Genomic DNA, 15,363 nt, shown 5'->3' on the forward strand with positions numbered 1-15,363 from the left:
CCACTGCTGAACGGCTCTCACAGTCAGGAAGTTCTTTCTCATGTTCAGATGGAATCTCCTCTCTTGTAGTTTGAAGCCATTCTTCCATTGCGTCCTAGTCTCCAGGGAAGCAGAAAACAAGCTTGCTCCCTCCTCCTCCCTGTGGCTTCCTCTCACATATTGATCCATGGCTATCATATCCCCTCTCAGCCTTCTCTTCTTCAGGCTAAACATGCCCAGCTCCTTAAGCCGCTCCTCATAGGGCTTGTTCTCCAGACCCTTGATCATTTCAGTCGCCCTCCTCTGGACACATTCCAGCTTGTCAATATCTCTCTTGAATTGTGATGCCCAGAATTGGACACAATATTCCAGGTGTGGTCTAACCAAAGCAGAATAGAGCATGGGAAGCATGACTTCCCTAGATCTAGACACTATGCTCCTATTGATGCAGGCCAAAATCCCATTGGCTTTTTTTGCCGCCACATCACATTCCTGGTTCATGTTTAACTTGTTGTCCACGAGGACTCCAAGATCTTTTTCACACGTACTGCTCTCGAGCCAGGCATCGTCCCCCATTCTGTATCTTTGCATTTCATTTTTTTCTGCCAAAGTGGAGTATCTTGCATTTGTCACTGTTGAACTTCATTTTGTTAGTTTTGGCCCATCTCTCTAATCTGTCAAGATCGTTTTGAATTCTGCTCCATTTGTAGGAAGCCACCACAGCACATCTCCTCTCTTCTTCCCTCCCTCCCTCTCTTCCAGAAGCCCCTCCACGCCGGACACTCTGCGGCCACAGCACCGGGGTGACCGCCCTACTGTACCCACACGGCTGCTCGACCCGCTTCGACCCCAGCTGGCTGCTTTCCGGGAGCCGGGACTCCCGCGTCGTCTGGTGGGACATGTTCACCGGAGAGTGGCTCCACTGCTTCGTGCTGCACGAGTCAGGCCCGGTCACAGATCTGCTCCTCTCCTCGGAAAACTACAGAGTAAGTGGGGCATTGAGGCGGAGGCCACGGGGAGTGGGGCCTCATTTTGAGCCTCAATAAAACCTTCTCTGTAGTTCCAGGGGCACCGGCTGGTGGCTTGCGTCTGTGGGGAGCGCTCCGTGGCACTGCTGCTCCTCCAGGAGCGGAGGTGCCTCTTGCAGGCCAGCAAGCACCTCTCCCCCGTGAAGATCCTTCGGTGGCACCCGGCCCAGAGCCTCCTGGTCATCGGATGTGAGGACGGCTCCATCTACGTCTGGGACATCGAGACAGGTGACCAGAAGGGCCACTCTACCTCCCTTGGCAGGCTCTTCCTTGGAGGGGGAGGGTGGGTCAAGTCCCAGCGTTTCCAAGACTGATCCCCACATTTAGATGTGTCAACTACCTGGATCGGTCACAGTCTGCTTCCAAGCCTGGTCACGGCACCGAGACAGCCTTGGTCGCCTTGGTGGATGACCTCCGTAGAGAGCTGGACAGGAGGAGTGTGACTCTGTTGGTTCTCTTGGACATCTCAGCGGCTTTCGATACCATCGATCATGGTATCCTTCTGGGACGTCTCTCCAGGATGGGCCTTGGAGGCACAGTTTTGTTGTGGCTCCGATCCTTCGTGGAGGGTTGATCCCAGATGGACCAGTCACAGTCTGGCTTCAGGCCTGGTCATGGTACCAAGACAGCCTTGGTCGCCTTGGTGGATGACCTCCGTAGAGAGCTGGACAGGGGGAGTGTGACCTTGCTGGTTCTCTTGGACATCTCAGCGGCTTTCGATACCATTAATCATGGTCTCCTTCTGGGACGTCTCTCCAGGATGGGCCTTGGAGGCACAGTTTTGTTGTGGCTCCGGTCCTTCCTGGAGGGTTGATCCCAGATGGACCAGTCACAGTCTGGCTTCAGGCCTGGTCACGGTACCGAGACAGCCTTGGTGGCCTTGGTGGATGACCTCCGTAGAGAGCTGGACAGGGGGAGTGTGACTCTGTTGGTTCTCTTGGACATCTCAGTGGCTTTCGATACCATCGATCATGGTATCCTTCTGGGTCGACTCTCTGGGATGGGTCTCGGGGGCATGGTTTTGTCGTGGCTCCGGTCCTTCCTGGAGGGTCGATCCCAGATGGTGAAGCTGGGTGATGCCTGCTCGGACCCCTGGCCTTTGACCTGTGGGGTCCCGCAAGGCTCTATTTTGTCTCCCATGCTTTTTAACATCTACATGAAACCGCTGGGAGAGGACATCCGGAGTTTTGGAGTTGGGTGCCACCTCTACGCAGATGACACACAACTCTACTACTCTTTTCCACCCAACTCCAAGGAGGCCTCTCGAGTTCTGGACGAGTGCCTGGCCGCTGTGTCTATCTGGATGAGGAGGAACAAGCTGAAGATCAATCCCGACAAGACTGAGGTCCTCCTGGTCGATCGTAAACCGGATCGGGGTATAGGGTGGCAACCTGTGCTGGACGGAGTCGCACTCCCCCTGAAACCATAGGTTCGCAGTTTGGGAGTCCTCTTGGACTCATCGCTCATTGCTCATCGCTCAGGCGTCGGCGGGCTTCTGGGAGGGCTTTCACACAATTAAGACTCGTGCGCCAACTGTGACCGTACCTCATGAAGGCTGATCTGGCCATGCCTTGGTTACCTCAAGATTAGACTACTGTAATGCACTCTGCGTAGGGCTGCCCTTGAAGACAGTTTGGAAACTACAGTTAAGACTTATGCGCCTGCTGCGACCGTACCTCTAGAAGTCTGATCTGCCCATGGTGGTCCATGCCTTGGTTACCTCAAGATTAGACTACTGTAATGCATTCTACATAGGGCTGCACTTGAAGATGGTTCGGAAACTACAGTTAAGACTTGTGCGCCCGCTGCGACCGTACCTCGAGAAGTCTGATCTGCCCATGATGGTCCATGCCTTGGTTACCTCAAGATTAGACTACTGTAATGCACTCTACGCTGGGCTGCCCTTGAAGACAGTTCGGAAACTACAGTTAAGACTTGTACGCCCGCTGCGACCGTACCTCGAGAAGTCTGACCTGCCCATGATGGTCCATGCCTTGGTTACCTCAAGATTAGACTACTGTAATGCACTCTGCGTAGGGCTGCCCTTGAAGACAGTTCGGAAACTACAGCTGGTGCAAAGGTCGGCGGCCAGATTGTTAACTGGAGCAAGTTACAGGAAGCAGTCAACCCCCTTGTTTAAACAGCTCCAGTAGCTGCCAATACGTTTCCGGTCCCAATTCAAGGTGTTAAATTGTTCAGGGCATGCCTATCTTCGAGACCACATCCTCCCCTACGAGCCCGAACGATCCTTAAGATCTTCTGGGGATGCTCTTCTCTTGTTCCCGCCCCTGTCTCAGGCATGGTTGGTGGGGATGAGAGAAAGGGCATTCTCGGTGGTGGCCCCTCATCTCTGGAACTCCCTCTCCGAGGAGATTAGGCTGGCACCCTCCCTATCCACATTCCGTAAGGAATTAAAGATGCGGATGTTTCATTGTGCCTTCGACTGACGATTCCTATGATAAATGACTTATATCAGGACCTGAATTATGGCCTGATTTTGAATTCCTATATTACATTACTATATATATCCTTAAGTTTAAGTTGGATCGATCCTGTTAAATGGCCCTGTTTCCAGTTATTTCCTATGCTATTATACGTTTATTTATCGTATCATCCGCAACCAGACATTTGTATTACATTTTTAACAAAAACAAACAAACAGACAAAACACAGAATTTGCAAGCTTGACATTTTGATTGAAAGTACCTTCTTGTACTTGCAGACTCTGCGCTTAATCACAACCTTTGAACTTAACCACAACACAACTTCCGACCTCTACTTGTCACATCTTGTTTCTTAAAAACATTTTCTTCCCCGTTGCTCCTTTTCTACAGAGAAAGGGTATGTAAATAACTGCAAGTTTCTCTTTTGCTGTTAATTTCATTCAAAGCCCGTTGCTTAGCATTTGCAAATTTCACTCAAAGACCCTTTCTAGGGCTGGGCGGTTTCGTTCGTTAATTTTGTATATCGTTTTTCCCCCCGTTAATTTCCCATATACGAAGCGATATCAAACTTTTTTCCAAACCCGGAAGTGTATTTTCAAAATCGAAACAGCATGCGCCAAATATTTTTGTATTTCCGTCCATTTTGGAAATACGTAAGATGCTTGCTGGGAGCTCTCCTCCTCCTCCTGAAAGAGGAGGAGGAGGAGGAGGAGAGGGCGGGGAAGGCGCCGGCTGAGCAAGCGAGCGAGAGGGCGAGCGAGAGGGCGAGCGAGAGGGCGAGCGACCCTCAGCGGGAAGGCGGCCCCGTCCCTCCTTCCTCACCTTTGCGGTGGGTGTGCTTCGTTCTCCCAATTCCGCACTGAAACCTTAGCGGAGGGCTGGGCTAGATGGCCTTTGGGGAGCCCTTCTCCCAATTTCGCATTGAGACCATAGCAGAGGGCGGGACTAGATGGCCTTTGGGGAGCCCCTTCTCCCAATTCCACATTGAAACTTTAGCAGAGGGCTGGAATGTATGGCCTTTGGGGAGCCCCTTCTCCCAATTCCGCATTGAAACCTTAGGAGGGGGCTGGACTAGATGGCCTTTGGGGAGCCCCTTCCTCCAATTCCGCATTCAAACCTTACCAGAGGGCTGGACTAGATGGCCTTTGGGGACCCCCTTCTCCCAATTCCGCACTGAAACCTTAGCTTCGGAGGAGCTGGGCCCGACTCGGCGGCAGCGCTTGAGGGCCCGCCAGAGTGAGTGCCTGCCTTCCCTCCTTTCCCTTCCTCTTTTCTTTCTCCTCCTTTCCCTCCTCTTGGTGGAGAGAGAAAGAGAGAGAGAGAGAGCCCGCAGGACTCAGGAGGGTGGGACGAAGCTGGGAGCAGCGGGGAGGCTCAGTCTGGTTGCCCTGTGGCTCTTTTTGGCAAGCATTTTCTGCCAAATATTTTTTTTATTATTAAAAAAATTAATAATTAAATTTTAATTAAAAATTAAATTTAAAAAATTTCGTTGATGCTTTGCGCATGCGCAACCGCGGGCGCCATCTTTACAAAACGTTTTGTAAATATTAACGAAATTTCGTAAATACCAAACTTTTTTTAATGGAAAATTTAGGATATATTTTTAAATACAAAACGCTGAGGCACCCTAAAAACGAAACGATATTAGAAACAGGCCAGGCCTAACCCTTTCATTAGGATTTCTGGGAGTTGAAGACCAAAAACATCTGGGGACCCCAGGTTGAGAACCACTGCACTAAAGGGTTTTCTAAACTCCTCTCTGACTCATGAGCAGGTGCCTTTGCTTCCGTTTCCCCTTTTCTCCTGGGACCCTTTTGTCCGTCTCCTTTTGCGGGCCGCTCTTGTGATTTCTTGCTTTCCCTTTTGCCCCAGGAGCCCTGGAGCGCCACGAAAGTGGAGAGAGGGCCAAGGCCATCCTGGCTTCCTGTGAAGAGTCCATCACAGCGGCTGCCGAGCCTTTGCTTCAGGCCATTGAAGGAGGTCAGGGCCTGGCCTCCCCGTCCTTCTCCTTTTCCGGCTCTTGCAAATCCGGCTTCCCTCTGCAAGAAGAGCCTTCTTCCGACCTCTGGGTGAGTGGGTCCTGTGCGGGAGGTCAGCGGGCTGAGTGTCGAGGAGATATGGGAAAAATAGATATTTATTTATGTATAATTTTTTTAAAAATAATCTTTATTGAAGTTTTTCATTTAAAAAAAGCATATAGGTAAAAAAGGAAGAAAAAGAAAGAAAAAAATACAAAAAAAGAAAGCTAATAAAGTAAAAGGGATAGGTCCGCTCTTGGAAAGGGTAGGGGAGTAAGGGAGAAGAAAGGAGAAAAAAATTATAAAAACAAAAATAGGAGTTTCCCGACATCCTGGCGTCTTCCGAAGATCTTCTGTTAATTCTTATCCTGAGAAAAAATAAAGAAAATCTTTATTTTCCTTCTATTCTTTCTTTCTTTCCTCTCTTCTTTTGGATTTCATCTTCATTTCTCCTTTTCCCTCTAAATCAGCGGTTCTCAACCTGGGGGTCGTGACCCCCAGGGGGGTCATTGGGCCATTTTCGGGGGGTCACGAAGTGTTCTAATTTGGGCATATTGAGTATTTGTGCCAAGTTGGGTCCAGATGTACAGTCGTTTGTGTTCACAGCGCTCTCCATATGTAGGTGAACTACATCTCCCGTAAATCATTATCAATTCCTCCCAGCCCCCTCCAGTATTTTCTGTTGGTCATTGGGGCTCTTTGTGCTAAGTTTGTTCCAGGTCTATAATTTGTGGGGGTCTCAGTGGTCTGTGGAACTCAGAGGTGAATTGAAGGTACTTCAAATCCCATCATCCATTGTCCATACTGTTTTGTGATCAGTCACTATGCTTTAACTATGTCCAATTTATAACAATGAAAATACATACTGCATATCAGATATTTCCGTTATGCTTCATAAGAGTAGCAAAATTACCGTTATGAAGTAGCAATGAAAATATGGTTGGGGGTCACCACAACATGAGAAACTTTATTTAGGGGTCACGGCATTAGAAAGGTTGAGAACCACTGCTCTAAATCAATGTCTCTTTTTTCTTTTCCCTTAAGTATTCGGTGACGTCTTTCCAGTCTGTTTCTTTTCTTCCCGTTTCCTTGTTTTTCAATAGTAGAAAAGTAAGTCTATCTAAGTTGCTGATATCCAACATTTTTGTTTATAGATATTAGATATTAGATAAATAGATATTTATTTATGTATAAATTGTATGTACTTTACAAGCGCTGAAATGGATAGAAAAATCAAGTTCTCTCTGTAGAGAAAGGATGCTAACAGGACAAGCAAGCTGCTGTCCAGGCACAGCAAGAGGGGGGCTGAAGAGGGGGGCATGTCATCTATACGTTCCAAGAGAGAGAGATAAGCCTGTCCTAGTGGCAACAGACTGGTACAACTAGGCTCTAAAAGGAGCCCCCCTCTCCCCCCTGACAGGTCAAAGTTAGGCCCCTTGATTGATGAAGGTAAGCTGGATGCTGCTCCTAGAAATACACAGAAACATGCCTTTTGCATGTTGGAAAATAGAACTATTGGCTAAGGTGACGTAGTGAATGAGGTCAATGTATGTCAGTGTTTCTCAACCTGGGGGTCGGGACCCCTGAGGGGGTCACAAGGGGGTGTCAGAGGGGTCACCAAAGACCATCAGAAAACACATATTTCTGATGGTCTTTGGAACACAGTGCTCTATGGAGGTAGGTGAACTACATCTCCCCTAAATCACTGTCAATTCCTCCCAAATCCCTCCAGTATGTTTTATTGGTCATGGGGGCTCTGTGTGGGAAGTTTGGCCCAACTCTATCACTGTTTGGGTTCAAGGGGCTCTTTGATTGTAGTTGAACTATAAATCCCAGCAACAACCACTCCCAAATGACAAGGCCTATTTTTCCCAAACTCCACCAGTGTTTGCAGGTGGGCATATTGAGTGATTGTGCGGGGTTTGGTTCAGATTCGTCATTGTTTGAGTGGCTGTAGGTGAACTACAACTCCAAAACTCAAGGTCAATGCCCACCAAAACCTTCCAGTATTTTCTGTTGGTCATGGGAGTTCTGTGGGCCAAGTGTGGTTCAATTCTGTCGTTGGTGGAGTTCAGAATGCTCTTGATTGTAGGTGAACTATAAATCCCAGGAACTACAATTCCCAGATGACAAAATCAATTTGCCCTCAACCCCACCAGTATTTAAATTTGGGCGTATTTGGTATTTGTGCCAAATTTGGTCCAGTGAATGAAAATACATCCAGCATATCAGATATTTACATTACGATTCGTAACAGTAGCAAAATTGCAGATATGAAGTAGCAACGAAAATAATTGTATGGTTGGGGGTCACCACAACATGACGAACTGTACTAAGGGGTCGCGGCATTAGGAAGGTTGAGAACCACTGATGTATGTAGACGCATGTTCTTTGTTTGCTTGCATTTGGAGTCTATAAAAGGCATAGTCCGCACCTATATCATTGCTCTGGATGCTTTTGGACATAGTCCACTCCAGGGTCCCAGCTGGAAATAAAATCCGTGGTTTTGAGACCCCCCGGACCTCTCTTTGTCTCTTTTCCTGAAACCTTCTCCCTGCCATTTCACGAGGGGCTCACCTTCCAGCCCCAAAGTTTCAATCAAGGCAATGAGTGGTTGACTCCTTTGTTGCCTTACACTCCTCCGCTGCTTTTGCAGAGCCTGCTGGGAGGTGAAAGGCTCCATGTTTATCTCGATTGGCTTGAGCTCTGTCAGAACCTGCATCTGTTGGGTGCAGAGGTCGGATCACCGTGAACGGTCAAAGGGGAGGTCGGTGGGAAGTGTTGCACTCCAGGTCCAGAAGAAGCCCTCTGACTTAAAACACACCACACGAAGAGTGAAGAAACAAATCTTCTTTTATTGAAGCTTAGTAAATAGCCAGAAGAAATAAATGCTTGTAAGAAAATCAGAAGATTTCAAAAAGTATTAGTCCACTAGCTGCTTTTGCTTATCTTCAATAAAAAAGGATTGTTTTCCTACTCAACATGTAGTGTTTTGAAGTCAGAGTGTTCGGTCGCACGCAGGGCCTGAAAATAATTTCCTTTAGAACAGGAAGTGCACCCTTTGCCCAGTGGGAAGCCAGGGGGCCCAAGGAGAAGTTCTCAGAGGTTTTCCACCACAAATAGTCTTTAGATGGCTTGTGAAGTATAACAAAGTTCTTTATTAATGAACAATCAAACAGAAACTTCTCTTGTCTTCAATAAAGCTAAACAAATGCTTCCAAGCTTTATGCAACTGGTATTTATTTGTCGTGTCAGAGCAACCAGTCCATTATATTACATTTCTAACAGAACAAAGCAAACAAACAGAAAAATACACAACTAGTGAGTTTGGTAGTTGGTTAAATGTCCTTTGAGCAGTCTCTGGCCCCTTGGAGTGCTTCCGGTGTTGCTGCAAGAAGGTCCTCCATGGTGCATCATGTGGCCGGGCTCAGGCTGCATTGCAGCAGGTGGTCAGTGGTTTGCTCTTCTCCACACTCGCATGTCGAGGATTCTACTTTGTAGCCCCATTTCTGAAGGTTGGCTCTGCATCTCGTGGTGCCAGAGCGCAGTCTTTTCAGTGACTTCCAAGTCGCCCAGTCTTCTGTGTGCCCAGGGGGGAGTCTCTCATTTGGGATCAGCCATTGGTTGAGGTGCTGGGTTTGAGCCTGCCACTTTTGGACTCTCGCTTGCTGAGGTGTTCCAGCGAGTGTCTCTGTAGATCTTAGAAAACTATGTCTTGATTTAAGTCATTGACATGCTGGCTGATGCCCAAACAGGGGATGAGCTGGAGATGTCTCTGCCTTGGTCCTTTCACTATTGGCTGCTCCTTCCCGGCAGATGTCAGATGGTGCGATACCGGCTAAGCTGTGTACTTTCTCCAGTGGTGTAGGGCGCAGGCACCCCGTGATAATTCGGCATGTCTCATTGAGAGCCACATCCACTGTTTTAGTGTGGTGAGATGTGTTCCACACTGGGCATGCATACAGCAGAGTAGCACAGCGCAAGGGCAGATGTCTTCACTGTGTCTGGTTGTGATCCCCAGGTTGTGCCAGTCAGCTTTCGTATGATATTGTTTCTAGCACCCACTTTTTGCTTGATGTTCAGGCAGTGCTTCTTGTAGGTCAGAGCACGGTCCAGAGTGACTCCTCCCAGGTATTTGGGTGCGCAGCAATGCTCCAGTGGGATTCCTTCCCAGGTAATAATCCTCAGAGCTCGGGAGGCTTGTCTGTTCTTGAGATGAAAGGCACATGTCTGTGTTATAGATGGGTTGGGGATCAGCTGGTTTTCCCTGCAATAGGCAGTAAGAGCACCTAGAGCTTCGGAGAGCTTCTGTTCTACCGTCTCAAAGCTCCCTGCTTGAGCGGTGATGGCACGATCATCAGCATAGATGAAGCTCTCTGTCCCTTCTGGCCGTGGCTGGTCATTTGTGTAGATGTTGAACATGGATGGAGCAAGCACGCTCCCCTGAGGCAGGCCGTTCTTCTGTTTCCGCCATCTGCTTCTCTGGCCCTGGAACTCAACCAAAAAGCTCCTGTTTTTTAGCAAGTTTCCTCTGAGGCGGGTGAGGTGGTAGTCCTTTGTGATATTATACATTTTTCTCAGGAGGAGAAGGCGGTTGTTCACAGTCTCATAAGCTGCCGAGAGGCCCATGAAGACAGCTCCTGTGATCTGCTGCCTTTCAAAGCCATCTTCCATGTGCTGAGTCAGGTTCAGCACTTGCGATGTGCAGCTTTTGCCTTTTCTGAAGCCAGCTTGCTGTGGGATCAGACAGGGGTCTATTTTTTCCGTAATTCTATGCAAAATAAGTCTCTCCAGAACTTTGTAAACGTGGCACAACAGGGATATTAGTCTGTAGCTTTTTGGGTCATTAAGGTCTGGTGACTTCCTAATCTTGCCCACGAAGGACAGGCAACTGTCTTCAATAACTTCTTCTTTACTTTAAATGGAAAATCCCCTTTTTAACTTCTCCCAGGCTGACTGTAATCTAACCCTTACTGATGTGGGCTCCGCTACCGGGTCGAACTGCATCTCGAAGCACTGAGTGGACCTACCAGTAAAGGCTTAGATATTCTCCAGCTGGAGTTCTTTGTTCTTTAAGGCTGTTTTCCTGGAAATCTTTGGAGACACTTAGGACTGTTTTTCCCCGGAAGGTCTTGGATGCTCTTAAGACTGTTTTTTCCCGGAAAGTCTTAAGGGTTGATGTGCTGTCGCACGCTGTGCCTGTGCATCAGACTGTAGACAGGACATAAATTCTGTGTGCCCAACGGGACGCTGGGGTTGCCTCAGATTAAAGGCCCTTGGACCTCCCCAAAACAAAGTTCTGTAGAGGCTTAAAGTAAGTCCAACAAAGTTCTTTATTGATGAAAACAAACAGGTACTTTAAAGCTTTCTTAACAGTCTATAGGCTCTTGCAATCTTGTTCACTGGGAACAGGCACTATCTTCTTAACTGTAATTAACTAATGGGGAAATCCTTAACTTCTAATCTGGGCAGTCTGTCTTTGCCTCTGTTGGCGTGGAGCCCCTGCACCTGGTACCAACTGCGTCTGGCTTCCGCGAGTGACCCTTGCCAAGCAGAGCTTTGTAGACTTCCAGGGAAAAAGAAGGAGTTCAGGTTGCTGTGATGGCTGGCTGAAGTCCCTCAGCAAAGGCGCTGTAAGGCTGTATAACTCCAGTCAGGCTGTAGGCTGTATATCTCCCCGGCTAAGCCGTAGAAGACGAAGCTTTCTACAGGAGCTACTTCGTTTTATGTCCTGTGTGAAAGGCTTCTCTGTGAGAACGGACTCAAAAAGGCTCCTATTCCCTCCAAAACTCAAAAAAGGGCGGGACCAGGGAACCTAACGATAATTGACAGGTGGCTTGCCCTATGATTGCAAACTATTGCAGAATCCCAAGCCTGGGATAGCAAACAAACATGTAATGCAAAGCAAACAAAATTGGAGCTCCTGGTACAGCTGTACCAGCACAGTTGAAGCTTTTGTACTAACTAAAAATGGCTTCCTTCCCTTCCCAATTGCCCTGAGCAAGGGGCGGGACCAAAACTTAACGATGATGGACAGGTGACTTGCCCTATGACTGCAACCAAAGGAAGCCACCTATCTGCAGAGTCCCTGAAACCTTGGACTGCAAGCAAACATTAATACAAAGCAAACAAAATTGGAGCTCCTGGTACAGCCGTACCAGCACACAGAGGGTTATTCCTGTTTTGGAGTGCAACAGCTACTCTATTCTATTTGTAATTGCATTGAATCCCATTTGTTATTGCCTTGAATGATCCCTCTTTGGCTTTGCTTTCTCCCTTCCAGCTGGCCTCAGGTCATCCTTGCCAAAGGCCAATGACCGTCCTTCCAGTGAGGGCTACCAGAGGGGCCCCGGTGGGCTTCCACCTCCTGCTCTTCGATCTGGAGAAAGTGTTGGAGGGGTTGCATTCCCCACCACTGCACTGCCAGCGGCCCTCCCAACGTGGCAGCAACGGCGGGCACTTGATAAGGGCCAAGACCTCAGTGAGGAAGAGGAGGACAACGCTGCGGATACGCAGGATCCGGGCCTCGGGGCCCCTCCTTCCTTTGGGGGCCACAGGGGCAGAGAGCACAGTTGTGGTGGGACACAGCAGGGGCCATGTTGGGAGCCCCAAGAAGAGCAAGAGTGCCACGAGGAAGGCCAAGAGACTGGCCCCAGGGACAGGGCCAGTGGGGCCAGTGTCCAGCGCAGAGGTGGCCCGGTTGCTGTTGTCCTGTCTACTCCCTTGGGGAGTCGAGGGGTCGCCAGAGGGCCCCTCCTTACAGGAAATAGGTCTTCGGAGGGCACTCTACCCGCTGTCCCTCGGCCGGCTCTCCAGGGGAGGCCACCTAGCCCTGGACACTCCTCTGCGGTGGAGGGCACAAGCCGGGAACCTCTTCTCTGGCCGTGTGCCAGACCTGTGCGAGAAGTACAGGAGCATCGCCCAAACCTGTGACCGCGAGGGGTGCCTGGCCCTGGATTCCTTGATAAGCCGGATGTGCCTGGTCAAGAGACGGCTGCAGACGCCTCCTGAAAGCACGAGGTAAACACTTTCTCCAGATATGGTTAACTGTATTTCATCACATAATAGTCGCACCCCCATTTTTTGGTATTGGTATTGGAATACAAAAATGGGTATTTTTGTATTCGTCACATAAGAGCCATGGAACCATATAATAGTCGCACCCCCATTTTTTGGGTAGCAAAATTGGCATTTTTGTGTTCGTCACATAAGAGCCATAGAACCATATAATAGTCGCACCCCCATTTTTTGGGTAGCAAAGCTGGTATTTTTGTATTCGTCACATAAGAGCCATAGAACCATATAATAATCGCACCCCATTTTTTGGGTAGCAAAGCTGGTATTTTTGTATTCGTCACATAAGAGCCATAGAACCATATAATAGTCGCACCCCCGTTTTTTGGGTAGCAAAATCGGTATTTTTGTGTTCGTCACATAAGAGCCATAGAACCATATAATAGTCGCACCCCCATTTTTTGGGTAGCAAAATTGGTATTTTTGTATTCGTCACATAAGAGCCATAGAACCATATAATAGTCGCACCCCCATTTTTTGGGTAGCAAAATTGGTATTTTTTGTGTTCGTCACATAAGAGCCATAGAACCATATAATAGTCGCACCCCCATTTTTTGGGTAGCAAAATTGGTATTTTTGTATTCGTCACATAAGAGCCATAGAACCATATAATAGTCGCACCCCCATTTTTTGGGTAGCAAAGCTGGTATTTTTGTATTCGTCACATAAGAGCCATAGAACCATATAATAATCGCACCCCCATTTTTTGGGTAGCAAAGCTGGTATTTTTGTATTCGTCACATAAGAGCCATAGAACCATATAATAGTCGCACCCCCATTTTTTGGGTAGCAAAATTGGTATTTTTGTATTCGTCACATAAGCGCCATAGAACCATATAATAGTCGCACCCCCATTTTTTGGGTAGCAAAGCTGGTATTTTTGTATTCGTCACATAAGAGCCATAGAACCATATAATAGTCGCACCCCCATTTTTTGGGTAGCAAAATTGGTATTTTTGTATTCGTCACATAAGAGCCATAGAACCATATAATAGTCGCACCCCCATTTTTTGGGTAGCAAAATTGGTATTTTTGTATTCGTCACATAAGAGCCATAGGTAAAGGTAAAGGTAGTCCCCTGACATTAAGTCCAGTCATGTCTGACTCTGGGGTGTGGTGCTCATCTCCATTTCTAAGCCGAAGAGCCAGCGTTGTTCGTAGACACCTCCAAGGTCATGTGGCCGGCATGACTGCATGGAGCGCCGTTACCTTCCCACCGGAGCAGTACCTATTGATCTACTCACATTTGCATGTTTTCGAACTGCTAGGTTGGCAGAAGCTAGGGCTGACAGCGGAAGCTCACGCCGCTCCCCGGAATCGAACCTGCGACCTTTCGATCAACAAGCTCAGCAACTCAGTGCTTTAACCCACTGCGCCACCGGGGGCTCCATCATAAGAGCCATAGAACCATATAATAGTCGCACCCCCATTTTTTGGGTAGCAAAATTGGTATTTTTCTGTTCGTCACATAAGAGCCATAGAACCCTATAATAGTCGCACCCCCATTTTTTGGGTAGCAAAATTGGTATTTTTTGTATTCGTCACATAAGAGCCATAGAACCATATAATAGTCGCACCCCCCATTTTTTGGGTAGCAAAGCTGGTATTTTTGTATTCGTCACATAAGAGCCATAGAACCATATAATAGTCGCACCCCCCATTTTTTGCGTAGCAAAGCTGGTATTTTTGTATTCGTCACATAAGAGCCATAGAACCATATAATAGTCGCACCCCCCATTTTTTGGGTAGCAAAATTGGTATTTTTTGTATTCGTCACATAAGAGCCATAGAACCATATAATAGTCGCACCCCCATTTTTTGCGTAGCAAAGCTGGTATTTTTGTATTCGTCACATAAGAGCCATAGAACCATATAATAGTCGCACCCCCATTTTTTGGGTAGAAAAATTGGTATTTTTGTATTTGTCACATAAGAGCCATAGAACCATAGTCGCACCCCCATTTTTTGGGTAGCAAAATTGGTATTTTTGTATTAGTCACATAAGAGCCGTAGAACCATATAATAGCCGCACCCCCCATTTTTTGGGTAGCAAAGCTGGTATTTTTGTATTCGTCACATAAGAGCCATAGAACCATATAATAGTCGCACCCCCATTTTTTGGGTAGAAAAAATTGGTATTTTGGTGTTCGTCACATAAGAGCCATAGAACCATATAATAGTCGCACCCCCATTTTTTGGATAGCAAAATTGGTATTTTTGTATTCGTCACATAAGAGCCATGGAACCATATAATAGCCGCACCCCCCATTTTTTGGGTAGCAAAGCTGGTATTTTTGTGTTCGTCACATAAGAGCCATAGAACCATATAATAGCCGCACCCCCCATTTTTTGGGTAGCAAAATTGGTATTTTTGTATTCGTCACATAAGAGCCATGGAACCATATAATAGCCGCACCCCCCATTTTTTGGGTAGCAAAATTGGTATTTTTGTGTTCGTCACATAAGAGCCATGGAACCATATAATAGCCGCACCCCCCATTTTTTGGGTAGCAAAATTGGTATTTTTGTGTTCGTCACATAAGAGCCATGGAACCATATAATAGCCGCACCCCCCATTTTTTAGGTAGCAAAATTGGTATTTTTGTGTTCGTCACATAAGAGCCATGGAACCATATAATAGCCGCACCCCCCATTTTTTGAATAGCAAAATTGGTATTTTTGTGTTCGTCACATAAGAGCCATGGAACCATATAATAGCCGCACCCCCCATTTTTTAGGTAGCAAAATTGGTATTTTTGTGTTCGTCACATAAGAGCCATGGAACCATATAATAGCCGCACCCCCCATTTTTTGGGTAGC

The 15,363-nt window shown here is 47.5% G+C and overlaps 1 protein-coding gene across 1 annotated transcript in view; it reads left to right on the plus strand.

The window, feature by feature from the left end:
* WDR72 (WD repeat domain 72) overlaps positions 1-15,363 on the plus strand; it is a 135,399-nt gene that overhangs the window by 25,394 nt on the left and 94,642 nt on the right. Inside the window, exons 11-14 of the mRNA XM_067471210.1 lie at positions 742-965; positions 1,040-1,235; positions 5,324-5,520; positions 11,753-12,489. Coding sequence (XP_067327311.1) covers positions 742-965; positions 1,040-1,235; positions 5,324-5,520; positions 11,753-12,489 — 1,354 coding nt within the window. The remainder of the gene's footprint in view (positions 1-741; positions 966-1,039; positions 1,236-5,323; positions 5,521-11,752; positions 12,490-15,363) is intronic.

The sequence above is a fragment of the Anolis sagrei genome, chromosome 9 (assembly GCF_037176765.1).
Source record: "Anolis sagrei isolate rAnoSag1 chromosome 9, rAnoSag1.mat, whole genome shotgun sequence".
Classification (NCBI taxonomy): domain Eukaryota; kingdom Metazoa; phylum Chordata; class Lepidosauria; order Squamata; family Dactyloidae; genus Anolis; species Anolis sagrei.